This window comes from Gigantopelta aegis, chromosome 8 (assembly GCF_016097555.1).
Source record: "Gigantopelta aegis isolate Gae_Host chromosome 8, Gae_host_genome, whole genome shotgun sequence".
Lineage (NCBI taxonomy): Eukaryota > Metazoa > Mollusca > Gastropoda > Neomphalida > Peltospiridae > Gigantopelta > Gigantopelta aegis.
This window is the reverse complement of record NC_054706.1, coordinates 3,020,799-3,040,835: the sequence shown is the minus strand read 5'-3', so window position 1 is coordinate 3,040,835 and position 20,037 is coordinate 3,020,799. Positions and strand designations below refer to the sequence as shown.

Here is a 20,037-nt window from a genome sequence, read left to right as displayed (position 1 = left end):
AAGAGCAGTTTTGTGTATTTTCATTACACTGTATTTGGCCAGCGTGATGTGTTCTGTGTTACGAACCTGCCACAGATTAGACTCGGTGATGTCGTGCTCCTGTCTCGTGTACGACGACGGGTTGTTGAAGAAATTGTACGGACCCGTCTCACTTTTAGGAATGCAGCTCAGAGACAATATACTACCGATCAGTGTGTTCTCAAACGCCCGCCCATTTGATGTAATCAATGGAGAGTTGTATGTCATGAATGCCTGTAGACGCAAAACATCACACGAAACTGAGTTACTGCAAACTATCACAAAGGATTGTGTTATAATCTTTATTGCACACCATTGTACATATTACTCATGTCTTAACAGTTACTCAATATATAACTATAGTGCTGTCGGAAATAGAATAAAAATGATTTTTGTCAATTATTTCTTTCATATTAAACTGACATGTAAATATTTTGTAAATATCTATTTAATGATAGTCTACCTAATTTAGCATTTACTTGTTTTGGCTCTCATTGATGTACAAGGTTGTGTTTACTCTTGAAATTAAAAGAAATATGTAATAAACAGGTCATTTGAGTATCATTAAATAGGTATTTACAAAATATTTACATGTCTGTAGTTTTTTTTAACTTGAATGACATCGGTATTCGAATGATGTCACTTTACAGCTTCCTGCAATATAAGTGCATGAACGGAGCATTCTTTTTCCGAACATCAGAAAACATTAAATGCAAAATTATTGTTAAAAATGTTTTGTTCTGAGATTAGTAATGTACCTAACAGTGTTTGTATAAAATAGTGCAATTTAAAAGTGTACCATTACGAAATATGGCCATGAATTGAAATTGCAATAAGATAGGCTGTTATATTTGGACCTATTGTGTACGAAAGCAAAATGAAATTGCAGCAGGTATCTGTCATGAAAGAGCTTCTCTTTTTAACCGTCCTATGTACAAAATGTTAGCATCACATCCAGTGAATCCCATTCATGCAGCTCAATCTTTGCTGGTCCGATCAACACTTCAGTTATTATCGTGAATTTCAACACTTCATTAACTGACGTCTCATTGATACAGATCGATCACACAGAAAGAAATACCCCATTGGGCTCACAGACGGGGATTGATCACAAACAAAGAAATACCCCACTGGGCTCACAGACGGGGATTGATCACAAACAAAGAAATACCCCATTGGGCTCACAGACGGGGATTGATCACAAAGAAAGAAATACCCCATTGGGCTCACAGACGGGGATCGATCACAAACAAAGAAATACCCCATTGGGCTCACAGATGGGAATCGATCACAAACAAAGAAATACCCCATTGGGCTCACAGACGGGGATCGATCACAAAGAAAGAAATACCCCACTCGGCTCACAGACGGGGATTGATCACAAAGAAAGAAATACCCCATTGGGCTCACAGACGGGGATCGATCACAAACAAAGAAATACCCCATTGGGCTCACAGACGGGGATCGATCACAAAGAAAGAAATACCCCACCCCATGATCACAAAGAAAGAAATACCCCACTCGGCTCACAGACGGGGGATCGATTGGGCTCACACATCACAAAGAAAGAAATACCCCATTGGGCTCACAGACGGGGATCGATCACAAAGAAAGACTCGGCTCACAGACGGGGATTGATCACAAAGAAAGAAATACCCCACTCGGCTCACAGACGGGGATTGATCACAAAGAAAGAAATACCCCACTGGGCTCACAGACGGGGATCGATCACAAAGAAAGAAATACCCCACTCGGCTCACAGACGGGGATTGATCACAAAGAAAGAAATACCCCACTCGGCTCACAGACGGGGATTGATCACAAAGAAAGAAATACCCCATCACAGACCGATCACAAAGAAAGAAATACCCCATTGGGCTCACAGACGGAGATCGATCACAAAGAAAGAAATACCCCATTGGGCTCACAGATGGGGATGGATCACAAACAAAGAAATACCCCATTGGGCTCACAGGCGGGGATTGATCACAAACAAAGAAATACCCCACTGGGCTCACAGACGGGGATCGATCACAAAGAAAGAAATACCCCACTGGGCTCACAGACGGGGATCGATCACAAAGAAAGAAATACCCCATTGGGCTCACAGACGGGGATTGATCACAAACTGACTGTGCATCAAGCGTGTATTAACTTTATAGTGCTGAATATACAAGTTATTGGTCCCTTTATAATAAATGCATTTGTTTGTCTATATTTAAGACTTACACACATAAAAACCCCATATGATAATCATCTTTTTACATATACATCCCTTAGTGTTTAATTCTAACAAGTGCTATGACAAAATATCTTAGATGAAACATTACATTTAATATTTTTATCATATGGTATAGACACAACAAATATGAATTTTTGTCAAAGTTTATTTGGAGCATGTTCACCAATATGTACACAACCTTGAGGCACTTTGCTGTAACCTGAAAATCCCTAAAATTCACGACCTGAAAACTATATTTTACATTAATAACCAACCTGGGCCAGACCCTCGGTCTTGCTGAAGAACATGACCAGGTTGATGCACTTGAGCGTGTCGGTGTGCATTAGCGACAGATCGTCAGTAAAGCGTTTCTTGAGGTGGTCAAGGACCGGTTTGAAGACATCCATCAGAGAGCCGTCCTCGCGGTTCCGGTGAATCTCGTTACTGACGTCTGTGAAAAACTGGTCAGCAGCATCCGTCAGGTCTAACAACAAGTAACACAACATACTGAGGTTTCTGAGCCTCTGACAAGCAGCATCCGTCAGGTCTAACAACAAGTAACACAACATATTGAGGTTTCTGAGCCTCTGACAAGCAGCATCAGTTAGGTCTAACAACAAGTAACACAACATATTGAGGTTTCTGAGCCTCTGACAAGCAGCATCAGTTAGGTCTAACAACAAGTGACACAACATATTGAGGTTTCTGAGCCTCTGACAAGCAGCATCTGTCAGGTCTAACAACAAGTGACACAACATATTGAGGTTTCTGAGCCTCTGACAAGCAGCATCTGTCAGGTCTAACAACAAGTTACACAACATACTGAGGATTCTGAGCCTCTGACAAGCATTTGTGGATTGATTTTATTAGGATTATACGTCCCATAATTATTTTCTAGTACAATCAAAGTCAAATAATTTTATTCTAAACGGCAACACAATATGACACTTGTTTTAAATAAGTGCTGGCACATCTGCTCAAGTAAATTTTCTTCTCTTTTTTTCGATATATTTTTCGGGCAAGTATGACTCGACCCCCCTATAAACTTTGCTCATCAGTCTAGCCCCCACTCTCGCTAAAATGTCTGCACACACACCTGTACAGATTAAGAGTTGTCAACAAACTTCGCTCATCAGTCTAGCCCCCCTCTCGCTAAGAGAGAGAGAGAGAGAGAGAGAGAGAGAGAGAGAGAGAGAGAGAGAGAGAGAGAGAGAGAGAGAGAGAGAGAGAGAGAGAGAGAGACAGACAGACACACAGACAGACACACACACACAATGAGAGACAAAGGATAGAATGGAAACAGTGACCAAGCACCTTGCTTATAAAACGTTTAAAGTCTAAGACTCAAATCTCCACTAATGTCTTAAGACATGGTAACACATGTATATTTAAATTGCATATTTAAAGGAAACATGTCACGAGACCATATTATAGCTCATTTTAAAAGCAAAATGATATAAAAATAATATACAAACTACGCGTAGTTAACTTAAAATGAAGAAATTACGCCAATCAGTATCAAAGTACGATTTATGCATATTTATTCATGAGCGTTCGGAAAAAAAGGGAAGTGACGTCAGAGCCGCTGTACTCTTCCATTGTTGTTAACTGTTTATATATGGAGTAAGGGCCTTACGATCTTTTCAGTCCAGCAGTGCCGTACTGCGCGGCCTTTGAGGATTGTATTCGAAGAAAGACGCATGTATTTTATCGCAAAACAAAAGATTGGACACCAACACCGCATAGTACTTTGATGTCAGCCTATTTTAGAATTTACAGCCCGGAGCCCGAATGTTACCCAGAGACAAAAACAGTACTCGGTTGCGAATGCCGAGGTGTACATTGTACATATTTGGCACAAAGATACACCTCAGCACAAAGTATTTATATCTGTTAAAACAAAAATGTCGATTTTTAAAAGAAGAGATTTTTCATGTTAGGCCTACATAACAAAATCTGTATTCACCGTCCAAAGAAGGAAACGTCAATAATTAATTAAATATGGCATATACAAACATAGGATTTGGCATGAGGATACATCTCAGTACGATGTATTTAAATATGTTTAAAAAAAGGCGGAGTACGTCACAAAAACATTCCTCATCGCCCGAAGCCCCAAAGTAACACGAAGTTCAATACAAAATAAACCACTACTGTCGGTGTCGAAATAACTATTATGTTTCATCCATGGGCTGACTTGAGAATCGGAGTGTTGTTTTAGTTAATTGGTCCTTTCTTTCCGTGGCCTGCACATGTGATTCCTGATTGGCAGGTGTGTGTTGCAGGGTATCGACCAGGTAAGTGATTACCACTGTCTAGACATACGTACAAAATACTTGCCAGTTTTTTAAGATCACAGGGTATTGTGGCGTAACCTGTCGCGACTATAGTACAATGTTAATGGACATTATCAGCCTTCCTGCTTCATTACTGTAAATAATGCTGTAAAACCTTTGATTAAGTAGACTTTCCCATCTAAAATTAAAAAACTGACCAATTACGTGATACCAAAGAAAAGAAAATTATCACATGGGTATCGTGAGTGGTTGTTTTTACTCTAACGCACCCTACCAATATGCCTAATAATATGCTGCTTTTTTTCAAAGAGAGAAAAATAGGCTACTATAACCCCATTTCGTTCTATTGATGCAAATTGAAATATATTTAGTTAAAAAGTTGATTATACTCTCAAGTCATTTATGTTGTTTTACAAGTCAGGTTAATGAAAGTGAAGCGCCTTGTAAATTAGAGTGTTTGTTTACACTGTGCATACAGATTTCATTATGTACAGCCCGAACATGAAAAATGCGATATTTTTTACATATTTAAATACATCATATCAAGGTGTATCGTTATGCTAAATATGAACAGTATACACCTCGGCATTAACATCCGAGTTTTGGTTTTGTCTCAGGGTTACTTTCGGGCTCCGGGCTGTAAATTGGTCGACCGGTCTGGTCTGGCACCATCGGTTTCTCCACCCTCCGACTCACTATCCGTTTTTTCTTCAGTATCACTGTTGTAAGTAAATGTGTGTCTTTCTTCATTTACTAACAGCTCAAATTGATACGGCAAAACGTTTTGCGAACGAACACTCATTGTTTTGGTAAGCTGTGCAAGTCTTAGATTCTTTATGAGTGGTACGGACTAATGCTTTTAAGTGTAAGGCTTCAGATCAAGCGACGCGTCTCTGACGTCACGGACCTCGTGATTGCCCTGCTCATTAAAAATCAGCAATTCCCGCTAAGAGCTCGTATCTGGGGTTTTTTTTATGGAGATATTTTAAGTAATTTAATTTTTATTTTTTTATTTTTTAGGTGATTCAATTTATAATTAATTGTACATGGTTGGTGCCAAATATAGGTCACGTGACATGTTTCCTTTAAAGATTTGAGTTTAGCTCAAACGTTTTATAAGCACAGGCTCTGGATGACCACCATGAGAAAGACAACTACTTCTATCTAATTTAGATATTGGTACAGACTTATTTTACAGAGGTGAAACTGCAGTAGTTTGAGATCACAGATATAAAAACGGACAAGTCAACTACCTGTACTTTCTGTCCCGATCGATACAACCAACACTTGTGACGTGCCTTAACTTTTAGTGGATAAACTTTTGGTTACTCGCTTACCTGTACTGAACTGACACTCATTATGGTAAATGTGTGAGAGATTACAGGTAAAAAAACCTGACAAGCCATCTACCTGTACTGAACTGACACTAGTTGTGGTAAATCAGTACAGTGTGAGATTACAGGTAAAAAAACCTGACAAGCCATCTACCTGTACTGAACTGACACTAGTTGTGGTAAATCAGTACAGTGTGAGATTACAGGTATAAAAACTATCAAGTCATCTACCTGTACTGAACTGACACTCATTGTGGTAAATCAGTACAGTGTGAGATTACAGGTATAAAAACTGACACGTCATCTACCTGTACTGAACTGACACTCATTGTGGTAAATCAGTACAGTATGAGATTACAGGTATAAAAACTATCAAGTCATCTACCTGTACTGAACTGACACTCGTTGTGGTAAATCAGTACAGTGTGAGATTACAGGTATAAAAATGGACAAGTCATCTACCTGTACTGAACTGACACTCGTTGTGGTAAATCTCCATGAACTGCTGGTGAATGTTCTGAGAGGGAAACAGCTCAGACTGTTGGAAACACGTCCTCGCATTAGTGAGTATTACGTCCTTACACATCGTCAGAACCGACGCAAGACTTGTGTCCTGAAATCACAGAACACAACGTACAGCAACATGGAGCTAAATACCACAAGTCTCATCTAAAATCCTCACATCACAGATACTAATAACGGCAAAATCATAGTACACGTATGACTAAAATGTGATTGTCTAGTTAATAGTTAATAGTAATTTTAATAACCAGGAAATTAGTCTCTTATATAACAACAATTAAAAACATATGTCTATATCTTACAAAACTTATGGGAATTTTGTTTGCATTAGCACATAACCTTCATGCCGACTCAAGTCTAGGGATTTTTCATCAAGCAGACAGACAAGACTGTTTACAAACCATATAGTTGCATGTTAGACACTATAAATATATTCATCCATCAAGAAATATTCATGTATGGACAGTGCCATAACACATATTATTCTAACAAGATCATAAAAAATAAACATACTTCAAAAGAAATTCTTTTTAGCACATCAGGATAATATAATAAAAGAAATAACAAAACAGATTTTTTTTTTAAAAACCCAACCGCTCCATAAACCCCAGAAAGCGATATGCATACATCACACTGCATAGTAACGTCGAGCCATCTGCGGAAGCTGTAGAAGAGGTAGTGTAAAGCCTTGGGCTCGGCTGCCTGGTTGGTACTCGTGACGTCCGCGCCGGTGGTCTGCGCGGTGTTGATGAACTCACACGGGTTCTCCAGCATCAGACGCTCAAACACGGCCTGCACACACACAGAGGAAAGGAAGGTTAGAGTCCAACGACATCTCAGCACAGTTTATAAAACTACAGCAACTTGGTGTTTTAATACACTGAACTCATGCGGGTTCTCCAGCATCAGACGCTCAAACACGGCCTGCACACACACACAGAGGAAAGGAAGGTTAGAGTCCAACGACATCTCAGCACAGTTTATAAAACTACAGCTACTTGGTGTTTTAATACACTGAACTTCAGTAAAAATACACCCATCAGATGTGTCGTTGTAATAAGGGTATGAGAAGAAATAATAATACATTTAACGGAGTTTGTATAATTTGATGTAGTTTGGTAGGCGAAAAATAAATAAAAATTTGAATGCAAGGGTTAGGGTGCTGTTTTCAGTGCAGTTCAGTATGTATGACTATTTCCACATTTAGTCTACATGGTAAAGAAGAAATCTGCCACTGATCAATAATGAGGAGGGATCTTTGAAATACACTTTTCAAAAGATAGAACAACACATACCAAATGTTTTGTTATATCCCAGTTACATCATAAGTTACACGCCACTAGTTGGATCTGGATAGAAAAAACGAGGACAATCAACTCCACAACAAATTGCTTCTCAAACATATGATTTACCATGGGACTATATCTGACCTCAAAACAAAAACAACCTAGAAAGGAAGGATTATTTAACCCCACCACAACCCCCACAAACTATTATAAACAATAACCATTAGATGCCTAACACATGGTAATACAAACTGAAGTGGAAAGTGGTAACATATTATTGCATAAATCTGCAAAAAACCCACCAAAAACAACCAAGAAAGAGCATGTTTAATATTAATTAACAAAATTTAAAAAAATTTAAATCAAGAAAGAGCTTATTTAATTTAAATTTATTTCTAACTCGATTTGTGTGTGCAAATATTCATTATAAAACTGTGTGCAGCTCACCTGTCCCAAGCAGTCAATATCGATCCATGTCTGTGAATCGAGTGCCTCCGAGAGTTCTTTGAGGTACACACAGTGCGACGGTCGGTCTGGGTCAGCCTGGCAGTCTGAAACATCACCTTTGTGTTAGCATCAACACAAATCAAATCATCAGTGAACCATGTATTTAATCAGTGGGGGGGGGGGGGGGGGTGAGGGGGGATACAGGTGTCTAACATCAACTCAAATCATCAGTGAACCATGTATTTAATCAGTGGGGGTGGGGGGGGGGGGGGGGGGTGGGGGGTGGGCAGGTGTCCAACATCAACACAAATCAAATGATCAGTGAACCATGTATTTAATCAGTGGGGGGAAGGTGTCTAACATCAACACAAATCATCAGTGAACCATGTATTTAATCAGTGGGGGGGGGGGGGCAGGTTTCTAACATCAACACAAATCAAATGATCAGTGAACTGTGTATTTAATCAGTGGGGGGGGGGGGGGGGGCAGGTGTCTAACATCAACACAAATCGAATCATCAATGAACCCCATGTATTTAATCAGTGGGGGGCAGGTGTCTAACATCAACACAAATCAAATGATCAGTGAACCGTGTATTTAATCAATGGGGGGAAGGTGTCTAACATCAACACAAATCAAATCATCAGTGAACCATGTATTTAATCAGTGGGGGGGGGGGGGGGGGCAGGTGTCAAACATTAACACAAATCAAATGATCAGTGAACCATGTATTTAATCAGTGAGGGGAAGGTGTCTAACATCAACACAAATCAAATCATCAGTGAACCATGTATTTAATCAGTGGGGGGCAGGTGTCTAACATCAACACAAATCAAATGATCAGTGAACCATGTATTTAATCAGTGGGGGGGCAGGTGTCTAACATCAACACAAATCGAATCATCAATGAACCCCATTTAATCATGGGATCAGATGTCTAACATCAACACCAAATGATCAGTGAACCATGTATTTAATCAGTGGGGGGCAGGTGTCTAACATCAACACAAATCAAATCATCAGTGAACCATGTATTTAATCAGTGAGGGGAAGGTGTCTACATCAACACAAATCAAATCATCAGTGAACCATGTATTTAATCATGGGGGGGGGGGGGGGCAGGTGTCTAACATCAACACAAATCAAATCATCAGTGAACCCCATGTATTTAATCAGTGGGGGGGGGAGGTGTCTAACATCAACACAAATCAAATCATCAGTGAACCATGTATTTAATCAGTGAGGGGAAGGTGTCTAACATCAACACAAATCGAATCATCAATGAACCATGTATTTAATCAGTGGGGGGCAGGTGTCTAACATCAACACAAATCAAATCATCAGTGAACCATGTATTTAATCAGTGAGGGGAAGGTGTCTAACATCAACACAAATCGAATCATCAATGAACCATGTATTTAATCAGTGGGGGGCAGGTGTCTAACATAATCAGTGAACCATGTATTTAATCAGTGAGGGGAAGGTGTCTAACATCAACACAAATCAAATCATCAGTGAACCATGTATTTAATCAGGGGGGAAGGTGTCTAACATCAACACAAATCAAATCATCAGTGAACCCCATGTATTTAATCAGTGGGGGGGGGGGGGGGAGGTGTCTAACATCAACACAAATCAAATCATCAGTGAACCCCACATATTCAATCAGTGGGGGGGGGGGGGAGGTGTCTAACATCAACACAAATCAAATCATCAGTGAACCATGTATTTAATCAGTGGGGGGCAGGTGTCTAACATGAACACAAATCGAATCAACAATGAACCCCATGTATTTAATCAGTAATCAAATCATCAGTGAACCATGTATTCAATCAGTGGTGGGGAAGGTGTCTCACATCAACACAAATCAAATCATCAGTGAACCATGTATTTAATCAGTGGGGGAAGGTGTCTAACATCAACACAAACAAATCATCATCAAATCAGTGGGGGGCAGTGACACAAATCATCAGTGAACCATTTAATCAGTGGGGGAAGGTGTCTAACATCAACACAAATCGAATCATCAAGAACCCCATGTGTGAACCATGTATTCAATCATCTAACATTAACACAAATCAAATCATCAGTGAACCATGTATTTAATCAGTGGGGGAAGGGTCTCACATCAACACAAATCAAATCATCAGTCATGTATTTAATCAGTGGGGGGAACTAACATCAACACAAATCAAATCAACAGTGAACCATGTATTTAATCAGTACAAATCAAATCATCAGTGAACCATGTATTTAATCAGTGGGGGGCAGGTGTCTAACATCAACACAAATCAAATCATCAGTGAACCATGTATTTAATCAGTGGGGGGCAGGTGTCTAACATCAACACAAATCAAATCAACAGTGAACCATGTATTCAATCAACAGGTGTCTAACATCAACAAATCAAATCATCAGTGAACCATGTATTTAATCAGTGGGGGGGGGGAGGGGGCAGGTGTCTAACATCAACACAAATCAAATCATCAGTGAACCATGTATTTAATCAGTGGGGGGCAGGTGTCTAACATGAACACAAATCGAATCAACAATGAACCCCATGTATTTAATCAGTAATCAAATCATCAGTGAACCATGTATTTAATCAGTGGGGGGAAGGTGTCTAACATCAACACAAATCGAATCATCAATGAACCCCATGTATTTAATCAGTAATCAAATCATCAGTGAACCATGTATTCAATCAGTGGTGGGGAAGGTGTCTAACATTAACACAAATCAAATCATCAGTGAACCATGTATTTAATCAGTGGGGGGAAGGTGTCTCACATCAACACAAATCAAATCATCAGTGAACCATGTATTTAATCAGTGGGGGGAAGGTGTCTAACATCAACACAAATCAAATCAACAGTGAACCATGTATTTAATCAGTACAAATCAAATCATCAGTGAACCATGTATTTAATCAGTGGGGGGCAGGTGTCTAACATCAACACAAATCAAATCATCAGTGAACCATGTATTTAATCAGTGGGGGGCAGGTGTCTAACATCAACACAAATCAAATCAACAGTGAACCATGTATTCAATCAGTGGGGGGAGGGCAGGTGTCTAACATCAACACAAATCAAATCATCAGTGAACCCCATGTATTTAATCAGTGGGGGGGGGGGGGGGGAGGTGTCTAACATCAACACAAATCAAATCATCAGTGAACCCCACATATTCAATCAGTGGGGGGGGGGGGAGGTGTCTAACATCAACACAAATCAAATCATCAGTGAACCATGTATTTAATCAGTGGGGGGCAGGTGTCTAACATGAACACAAATCGAATCAACAATGAACCCCATCAGTAATCAATCATCAGTGAACCATGTATTTAATCAGTGGGGGGAAGGTGTCTAACATCAACACAAATCGAATCATCAATGAACCCCATGTATTTAATCAGTAATCAAATCATCAGTGAACCATGTATTCAATCAGTGGTGGGGAAGGTGTCTAACATTAACACAAATCAAATCATCAGTGAACCATGTATTTAATCAGTGGGGGGAAGGTGTCTCACATCAACACAAATCAAATCATCAGTGAACCATGTATTTAATCAGTGGGGGGAAGGTGTCTAACATCAACACAAATCAAATCAACAGTGAACCATGTATTTAATCAGTACAAATCAAATCATCAGTGAACCATGTATTTAATCAGTGGGGGGCAGGTGTCTAACATCAACACAAATCAAATCATCAGTGAACCATGTATTCAATCAGTGGGGGGCAGGTGTCTAACATCAACACAAATCAAATCAACAGTGAACCATGTATTTAATCAGTGGGGGGCAGGTGTCGAACATCAACACAAATCAAATCAACAGTGAACCATGTATTTAATCAGTGGGGGGCAGGTGTCTAACATCAACACAAATCAAATCAACAGTGAACCATGTATTCAATCAGTGGGGGGGGGCAGGTGTCTAACATCAACACAAATCAAATCATCAGTGAACCATGTATTTAATCAGTGGGGGGTAGGTGTCAAACATCAAGGAACATTTTGTTCAGTATTGTGTTGTGATTTACTATGCCAGTTCTAGAGATTGCTACATATTTTTTAAATTTTAAATAAATGTGATTTCAATAGAGAAGAAACCTGCTATCACATGGGCTACTATTATGGATGAGCAGCAAGATATATTTATATGTATTCTTTTTCCAAAGACAGGACAGGATAAACTACATCCTTTGATATAAGAAAACTGTAATCTAGATCTGTAACTGGTCCACTTTCCTGAAACATAAAAATCACATTTTAAAAACCATGTTGGTCGTTTCTTTAATGAACATTGAAAGAATGAAGTTAGAATGAGTCTTGATTATCCAAAAAGTAACCTACTGGGTCCAGTGACCAAGTGAACTCCAGACGGGTGTTCTAACTCCTAAACTAAAATAGAGAATAAACTTGGGAGTTCTAAACATCGTAATACCTTTGTCTAGAGTGATTAAGAAAACCTTCTCCACAAGGCGGCTCACTTCAAACGTTTGTCTGAGTACATCTTTTGATTCTTTGTCGGTTTTCTTTTCAGAGGAAGTTGATAAAACTGCAATAATATAAATGTTTGCTGCATAAATACACTTTAGTGTCTGTTAACCTGACAGTAAAAAAGATCAGTCTTGTGACCAAAAACCCCCATATATATGTAATTGATTATTTAATCAAGTGATAAATAATACATGTATCTTGTACCAACAAAAATTAATCAAGGCTCGAAATTCATTTTTTTGATTGGGAGGCAATCTTTGCTTTTCTAATTTTAATTGGGAGGCAAATGTTTGAATTTGAGAAGCAGTTCTAGAGCATAGGTATTGCTGTTATTTTACACTTATTTTATTAAATCTATACAAAATAAAGAGTCCAAACAAATTATGTACCTGGTTTATATGTTTATTATTATTATGAAATAATCGTCACAGAACCTTTTTCGTCGCATTCAAATTCTAACCAGTTTGCGTGTGTACTTGCCCATTTCTCGACAGTAGCTTTTTTGTCCACCGCAGCCATGATTGTAATAAGTTCTAAAGTAGCTTGGTCGATGGTAGTCTCTAAAATTGTAGTCGTTTTTGAAAGTCGCGACATTCGGAACTTCTTGACTGATTCCATCGATAAATAAGCGTAAGTTCAACCAGTAGTTGTTTCCTAACGTTGGCTAGACTAGTTCTTACGCTACATGTTAAACCGAATGACCAGTCCTAGAACCAGTCCAAATAGCTCAGGACGTTTGCATTACTCGCTGTCACTGAACTCGGATTTGAAAAACCGTAATCGGCCGATGTGATCCGAATGAGTTTCGAGAATGTTGTTGGTAGATAATTCTGCCATTATTGGTGTGGGCACCAATGTAACATGGCCGCATCTACGATGCCGATACAAATATAGCAATGTTTTAAATATTTTAAGTTCTTCATTTGAAATGCGGAAAACGAGCGACAAACGCGAATTCTGGGATATACCGGAAACAAATTTTAGAAACCAAAACCTGCTTGTGAAACGGTTTTTTGGAAAGCATTTTGTGCGCTTTGAGCGGCAATTGCCGCCTGCCAAATTCGAGCCTTGTTAATTTCAATTTGGTTTGACATTAAAAGAAAGGAAAAGTATTTTGAAAACAACAAAGATTTTCAATTTTTAGGCTCAATTTTTACAAACATTGATCAGTATGTATAGAAAAACGCAATACACACTCATAGTGAAGAATGTCACCACCTCAAGGATTTTAATAGTACACACATGTATATATCTTCTTGATTAATTTATCCTAGTAAAGTCTAAATTTAATAAAAAAAATTGTTGGAGAACTATTTTGTTTGTAGGTAGGATATATTCATTTCAGTTTTATTTATTAGTACTGTGCTTCTATCAAATTATGGTTAAAGCATGCTGTCCTGGGCACACACTTCAACTAGCTAGGCTAACTGTCCTGGACAGTGAGTTAGTGGTTACTTGTTAGTATTTAAACTCACTATGGGTGGGAGCCTATACCGGGATGTGAACCCAGTGCCTACCACCATTAAGTCAGATGGCTTGACCACTACACAACTGAGGCTGGTCACGTATAGATGTAGTATAAGAAGAAAAAGGAAAACAAAAATCAAACATCATGAGCAGATTGCATTCTTCACTTTTGCAGTTTTATTTATATCTTGACCAATGTTTTTACAAAGTGCACTTAAAAATAAAACTGAAATTAATGACTAAAAATACTTTATTTTTTTACTGATATGGGGTATACCATATAGTGTGATTGAGAATGATAATAACCTTCAAAACAAAATATATAAGAGGAAAACTTACTAATCATTTGCATAGATCATTTCCACAAGTTTATGCTGTATGATTAATTATAACCTTGGTTTGAATACCATAACTTCTTGGCCACATTTACCAGAGGACACAGTTATCCTTATGGGTGTGGGTGGGTAATTTGTGCCATGCTTCCATCAGAAAACTGTTCAAGCACGCCTGTTGTGGGCACAGCCTCTGACTCCGCCAGAGAGTTCTGTCCATAACAGGGATGTTATCCTTGGATTTCAGCAACTAGTTCACATGATTACAAAAACTCAGGACCCATATTCACAACACACCGTAAGCCTAGTTTTACACGTAAACGTAAATTTACGACTGGAGAGCTATTCACGAAACAACGAAAAAATAAGTTACGTGTAAAGTTGGATGTAAATATAAGAGTGCCTCCGGTTACAACTGATGCTGCATGCAAGTCGTGTACATATAATAAATCAAGCACGATCGCCATTATTTACTAGTATGTGGCAGGTGATAGTTTAGTAATATTAAGTGTATATAGTTTGCTATTTTTAATATTATGTTTTAGGTATTTGTCAGATTTTGACAGGACAGATTACATTTACAGGTACAAATTAGTTTAATAGTTTTAGTTAAACATTATTAAAACAACAAATATAATATAATATAGTTATGTAGAAATTAATCATTACAGGTAAATGGTGTTTAAATTATTTTGATAATTTAATTATTATTGTGTGAAGTTTTGTGAGTAACTATAACTAATTGTTAAATGTTTAAATAGTTTCTAAAAGTAATCTTAACAATATATAATATTAATTATTTAGCTTAAAGGTTGTATTTTAAGCTTAGGTTTGTATTTTAGGCATTTATCCATTTAATATTTCTAATAATATTTATTACTGTATACCAATGGGTGTATGCGGTGTGAATGTTTTATGTTTTGTTTGTCTGTAATGAGGTAATGCTTAATAACTCATATTAGGTATTTAGTTATATTTATATCAATGGGTGTATGCGGTGTGAATATTTTATGTTTTGTCTGTAATGAGGTAATGCTTAGTTATATTTAACTCATATTATGCTTTGTTTGTAATGAGGTTAGCTTAATAACTCATATTAGGTATTTAGTTATATTTTAATCAATGGGTGTATGCGGTGTGAATGTTTTATGCTTTGTTTGTAATGAGGTAATGCTTAATAACTCATATTAGGTATTTAGTTATATTTATATCAATGGGTGTATGCGGTGTGAATGTTTTATGCTTTGTTTGTAATGAGGTAATGCTTAATAACTCATATTAGGTATTTAGTTATATTTTATTATTCCCCAGGTTTTGACAGTAGTGGCAACTCACTTGTGAAATCATTGTCGTGCGCCCGTGTACCACATACAGGGTATGGAATAGTGATGATTTATTGTCAAACATGAATTAAATACCGTATTAATATTTAATGTCATTATATTGTAATTGTAATATTTAATAGAGTAAAGTATTTATTTTCTCACAACATATTCACTTGTAATTTATTTACATCTAATTAGGGTAATATATTTATTTCATGCTAACCATTTACTTTAGTGGTTATCTCCCCTTGAAATAGTATTTTATTGTTTATAGGTGTGAACCGGCAAATATGTAACAGATGCAGTTAACTATTTAATTGTAATATTTTTATGATTTATGATTTTATGTTTTGATGATGAATTGAGGATTTGGAAAATATTTGTATAATCAACTTATAACAAATTGTTATTATATACCGTTTATGTTTAATCTTGCAGGGTGTTTGTCATTGACACATTGATTCTCCCACGAGAGTAAAGAAAAAAAGGTTTTCCAACGAGACGTGTTGTTGTTATTAATACTTGGACCCTGTTACAATTATTTATGGAAACTGTCAGCATTTCATATAATTAAAGCAGTTTGCGATGGCAAACGCCCACGGATTGAACATATTTTTGTTGGTGATCGAACGAATGTTTTTGACTCGGCCAATTTCCCCTGAGTTATCTTTTCCTTTTTAAGAAATGTCCTCAAGTTTGTACCAAAATGCAGATCCTCACCAATACCAAAATGCCATGGTTCACCATTCGCAATGTTATTGTTAGCAGACAATAAATGAAATTGCATTTTGCACATTTGTTATTTACCTGGTAGCCATCATTTCTAATGTTTGGGTTTTTTTAATTTCTCCGATGAGTGTGTTAAATTGTAGATTTACGTCCAACTAAGTTACGATTACATTTACGACCGTCTTTGAGAATACGGTGCTTCTTGCACGTAAACGTAAATCTATGGCAGACATAAGTGCTAGTCGTAGACGTAAATTTACACCTTTTTGTGAATATGGATCCAGTTCCTTTGCTTTGGATGCAACAACACTGGCTAATACATTAATATGCATTAATCTGATTACAAAAACAAAGGTTACGTTGGTTACCCAACACTCAGCTGCCTTGGTTATTACTGCAATCAGTTACCCAGGTTACCAGAATATCCCATTAGTTAATTACCATAATGCAAATTACCTTGGTTACTGGGTGAATCATTACTGAGCTGCTTTTGAGTCCCTACAAATTGCTGAGCTTGGCTAAGACTTGGAAAAAGAGCAGCAAATGGATTTTCCTCTATACGTTTGTCTCCCATTTCTAATCATTTACCAAGCAACATCTGCAAACAAAACAAAAGACTTGATTTTAAATAGACAGTAGAATCTCAATGGTTCAAACACAGAATGGTTGAACATACAGCTATTCTTGAAAAAAGGACAAGTTTCCAAAGCTGTGTTTTTAAGAGTACAAATTAGGGGTGTGACAATATACTCGATTATTTGGTACACTGAACAGCGAACTGTATCATAGTTGCATTTGTATCTGTCACTAGCTGAACCAAATAAAAGAATACATGTACCTAATGCTAACTGTACAATTTATGTTTCTAATTCACACTAACTAAAATCCAATATATACTGATTTGACTGTTTTGGTAATGTCGGACCCGTTTTGTATTAGATCAAGTGCATACACCAATCCTTTTTCAATCAACGTATTGGACAGGTAACCTGGAAGGCTTGATTTTTCTTCTCCTAAAAAAAGCTGTATGATGTCCAGCCTTATGAATTAGTTCCTAACTTGAGTCACTGGCAAGCATATTTTGTTTGTGTATGCAATTTAAGTTTAACTTCAATATGTAAGCATTTAAATAGCTGAATAAAGCAAAATAAAATTAAAATAAAAGTAATCAAGATGAACTAACAATATTTAAGGCACAGGACTCGACTGGGTTAAATGGAAATACTGCATTGTATCCTTGTGGTGTCTGTGGATGGCGCCATTTTAAAAGGCCTTGACAGACGATAGATTTATAAATCTAGAAATCTCAACGCAATGCAGAGCCAGATTGGCGCACACAGTGCATTTTTAATCGGATTAGTCTCTAGATGGATGCATTCATCCGTTCAATATCAGACATGTTTGATTTCTGAAAATGCATCGCAGCATTAAAAAATACAGCACAGCCGCAACACAGGGTAGTTGCACAGTTTGTTTTTACTGTGTTCATCCCTTTTCCCATTTTTAACGCTTGTGTGCGACAGCTTTTATGCATCACAGTAACAAGTGTGTCAAGCAAGCACACATTCGGCACTGCTGGGGATGTGGTAACAGCACAGAGCTGCACTCAGGGTACCCACAGAATTTTCAAATTAAAATTCCCTGTATTTTCCCTGTTGTAAAAGATGTTTCCCTGTCTGATATCCATGAGTCTTTATTGTATACAACGGCCTCCTGCCAACCCCAATAGCCGTGCCTTCACCTCCAAATACCATAATCAACATATTGTGACAATATATATATATATATATATATATATATATATATATATATATATATATATATATATATATATATATATATATATATATATATATGTATAAGTATGTGTGTGTGTACATTTCAACTCATTAATAGCTGTGGAGACTTATCTTGCCTTATAAATTTATAATAAAGGCTTTGGATAAGAATGTATTTTTCCAAATATGTGCACAACTTTCATTAAAAATATTTTCTTCCAGGTTTTTTGTTTTAGATTTAATTATCACAAAGATAAGTGTTCACATTGAAGATTATTATGTATAGCAGAAATGTCAGAAAAGCAGATCTAAGACTACACTATGTCACTGTTAATGATACATTAGTATGGCATAACCAAATTTAATGACTCAACATTTCTGATATACATAGAATAAGCTCTGGAGCAATGGTCGCTTATTTCCATTTTGACTTCTAGTGTTTTGGGTGCTATACGTAGATCATATAAACACGGCATTTTCCTTGGTGAAACAATTTGATATAGTGACCAGATGATTTCTCAATAAAAATAAATCTATGATAGTTTTTGAAACATACACTAGAAATCACCAGTAGCTATCATTCAATACCATCATGAAAAAGACAAAGGAATCCAAAACACCACTATCTTAGGTTTATTACATTTGTACCTGATGTGGTATACATATCCATGTATATACAATATAGGACTCAACAAAATTCACTGATATTTTTCCAGATTCCATTACACCCAAATAAAATTCCCTGTATTTTCCCTGAATCAGACCAAAATTTCAAATTCCCTGAATTTTCCCTGCAGGGAATTTTTTAAAACCATTTTCCCTGTTTTCCGTTCCGTGGGTACCCTGTGCACTAGTATTAGTGTTCCTTAAAAAGAACGTGATTCTGGACTAGACAATACACACCCATGATTAATCAGTTTTTACTTTAAAAATAAAATAAAAATACTGTTCTTCCTTTTTGCAAAACCTTTTCACTTTTGTTCTCATGGACTTGAATACATATTCATATTCGTCACCTCATATTCGTGATATGTATCGTATTCACAACCATGTGTAATTCGTTACACCCCCAGTACAAATCCTTTTATTCTGCATTGTAGGGTTGCCCTTTTTATACATGTATTTCAACTTATTTTTGTGCTTATATCCCATTAAATTTCTAGCACGCTGTCCTGGGCACACACCTCAGTTATCTGGGCTGTCTGTGAAAGTGGGTTAGTGGTTAGTGAGAGACAGGTCAGTGTAGTGGTCTTACACCTACCCACTGAGTCATTAAAACTTGCTCTGGGTGGGAGCCAGTACCAGGCTGTGTACCTACAAGCATGATGTCCGATGCTTCAACCACACACAACTGAGGTCGGTGGATCAATACTTGCGTATACCACAAAGTTAAGTCAGTCTTATCAAAGATAAGTCTTTCTAGGTCTATGTTGTATCTATATAAATATTAAAAATTAAAATTAAATGGATAAAAAAAGGTCAAAATATAATTAATATTTACAAATATTAATGATTACACTCAAAATCAAATTATCAATCGTAAATTTTCCAGTAATACACTCCATACTTTTAGCTGTGTTTATACTATTTAGCATTTTCAAAATAAAATACATTACCAATATTGTAAAACTAAAAAAAAAATCCCTCGAAATATTAAATTAATAAACACACGACTACCGAAATGAGAGCCTAACAACTCAATACAGGATATCATTGCCGTAAACAAAATAATTCTTAAATTATGTTTATAATTTTATGTATCGCAATGTAAC

General features: G+C 37.0%; 1 protein-coding gene across 2 annotated transcripts in view; it reads right to left on the bottom strand.

The window, feature by feature from the left end:
• Nucleotides 1-19,951, bottom strand: part of LOC121378936 (ubiquitin conjugation factor E4 A-like) — a 33,214-nt gene extending 13,263 nt beyond the window's left edge. The window contains exons 1-9 of one of the 2 annotated variants that reach the window (XM_041507329.1): nucleotides 19,882-19,932; nucleotides 19,527-19,701; nucleotides 16,944-17,085; nucleotides 12,579-12,692; nucleotides 8,126-8,229; nucleotides 7,020-7,184; nucleotides 6,333-6,483; nucleotides 2,515-2,723; nucleotides 67-252 (exon numbers count right to left, since the gene is read on the bottom strand). In XM_041507329.1, coding sequence (XP_041363263.1) covers nucleotides 67-252; nucleotides 2,515-2,723; nucleotides 6,333-6,483; nucleotides 7,020-7,184; nucleotides 8,126-8,229; nucleotides 12,579-12,692; nucleotides 16,944-17,061 — 1,047 coding nt within the window. In that variant the 5' untranslated portion in view covers nucleotides 17,062-17,085; nucleotides 19,527-19,701; nucleotides 19,882-19,932. Of the gene's footprint in view, nucleotides 1-66; nucleotides 253-2,514; nucleotides 2,724-6,332; nucleotides 6,484-7,019; nucleotides 7,185-8,125; nucleotides 8,230-12,578; nucleotides 12,693-16,943; nucleotides 17,086-19,526; nucleotides 19,702-19,881 lie in introns of both variants that reach the window. The other variant, XM_041507330.1, reaches the window with a different exon arrangement.
• Nucleotides 19,952-20,037: the final 86 nt, after the last annotated feature.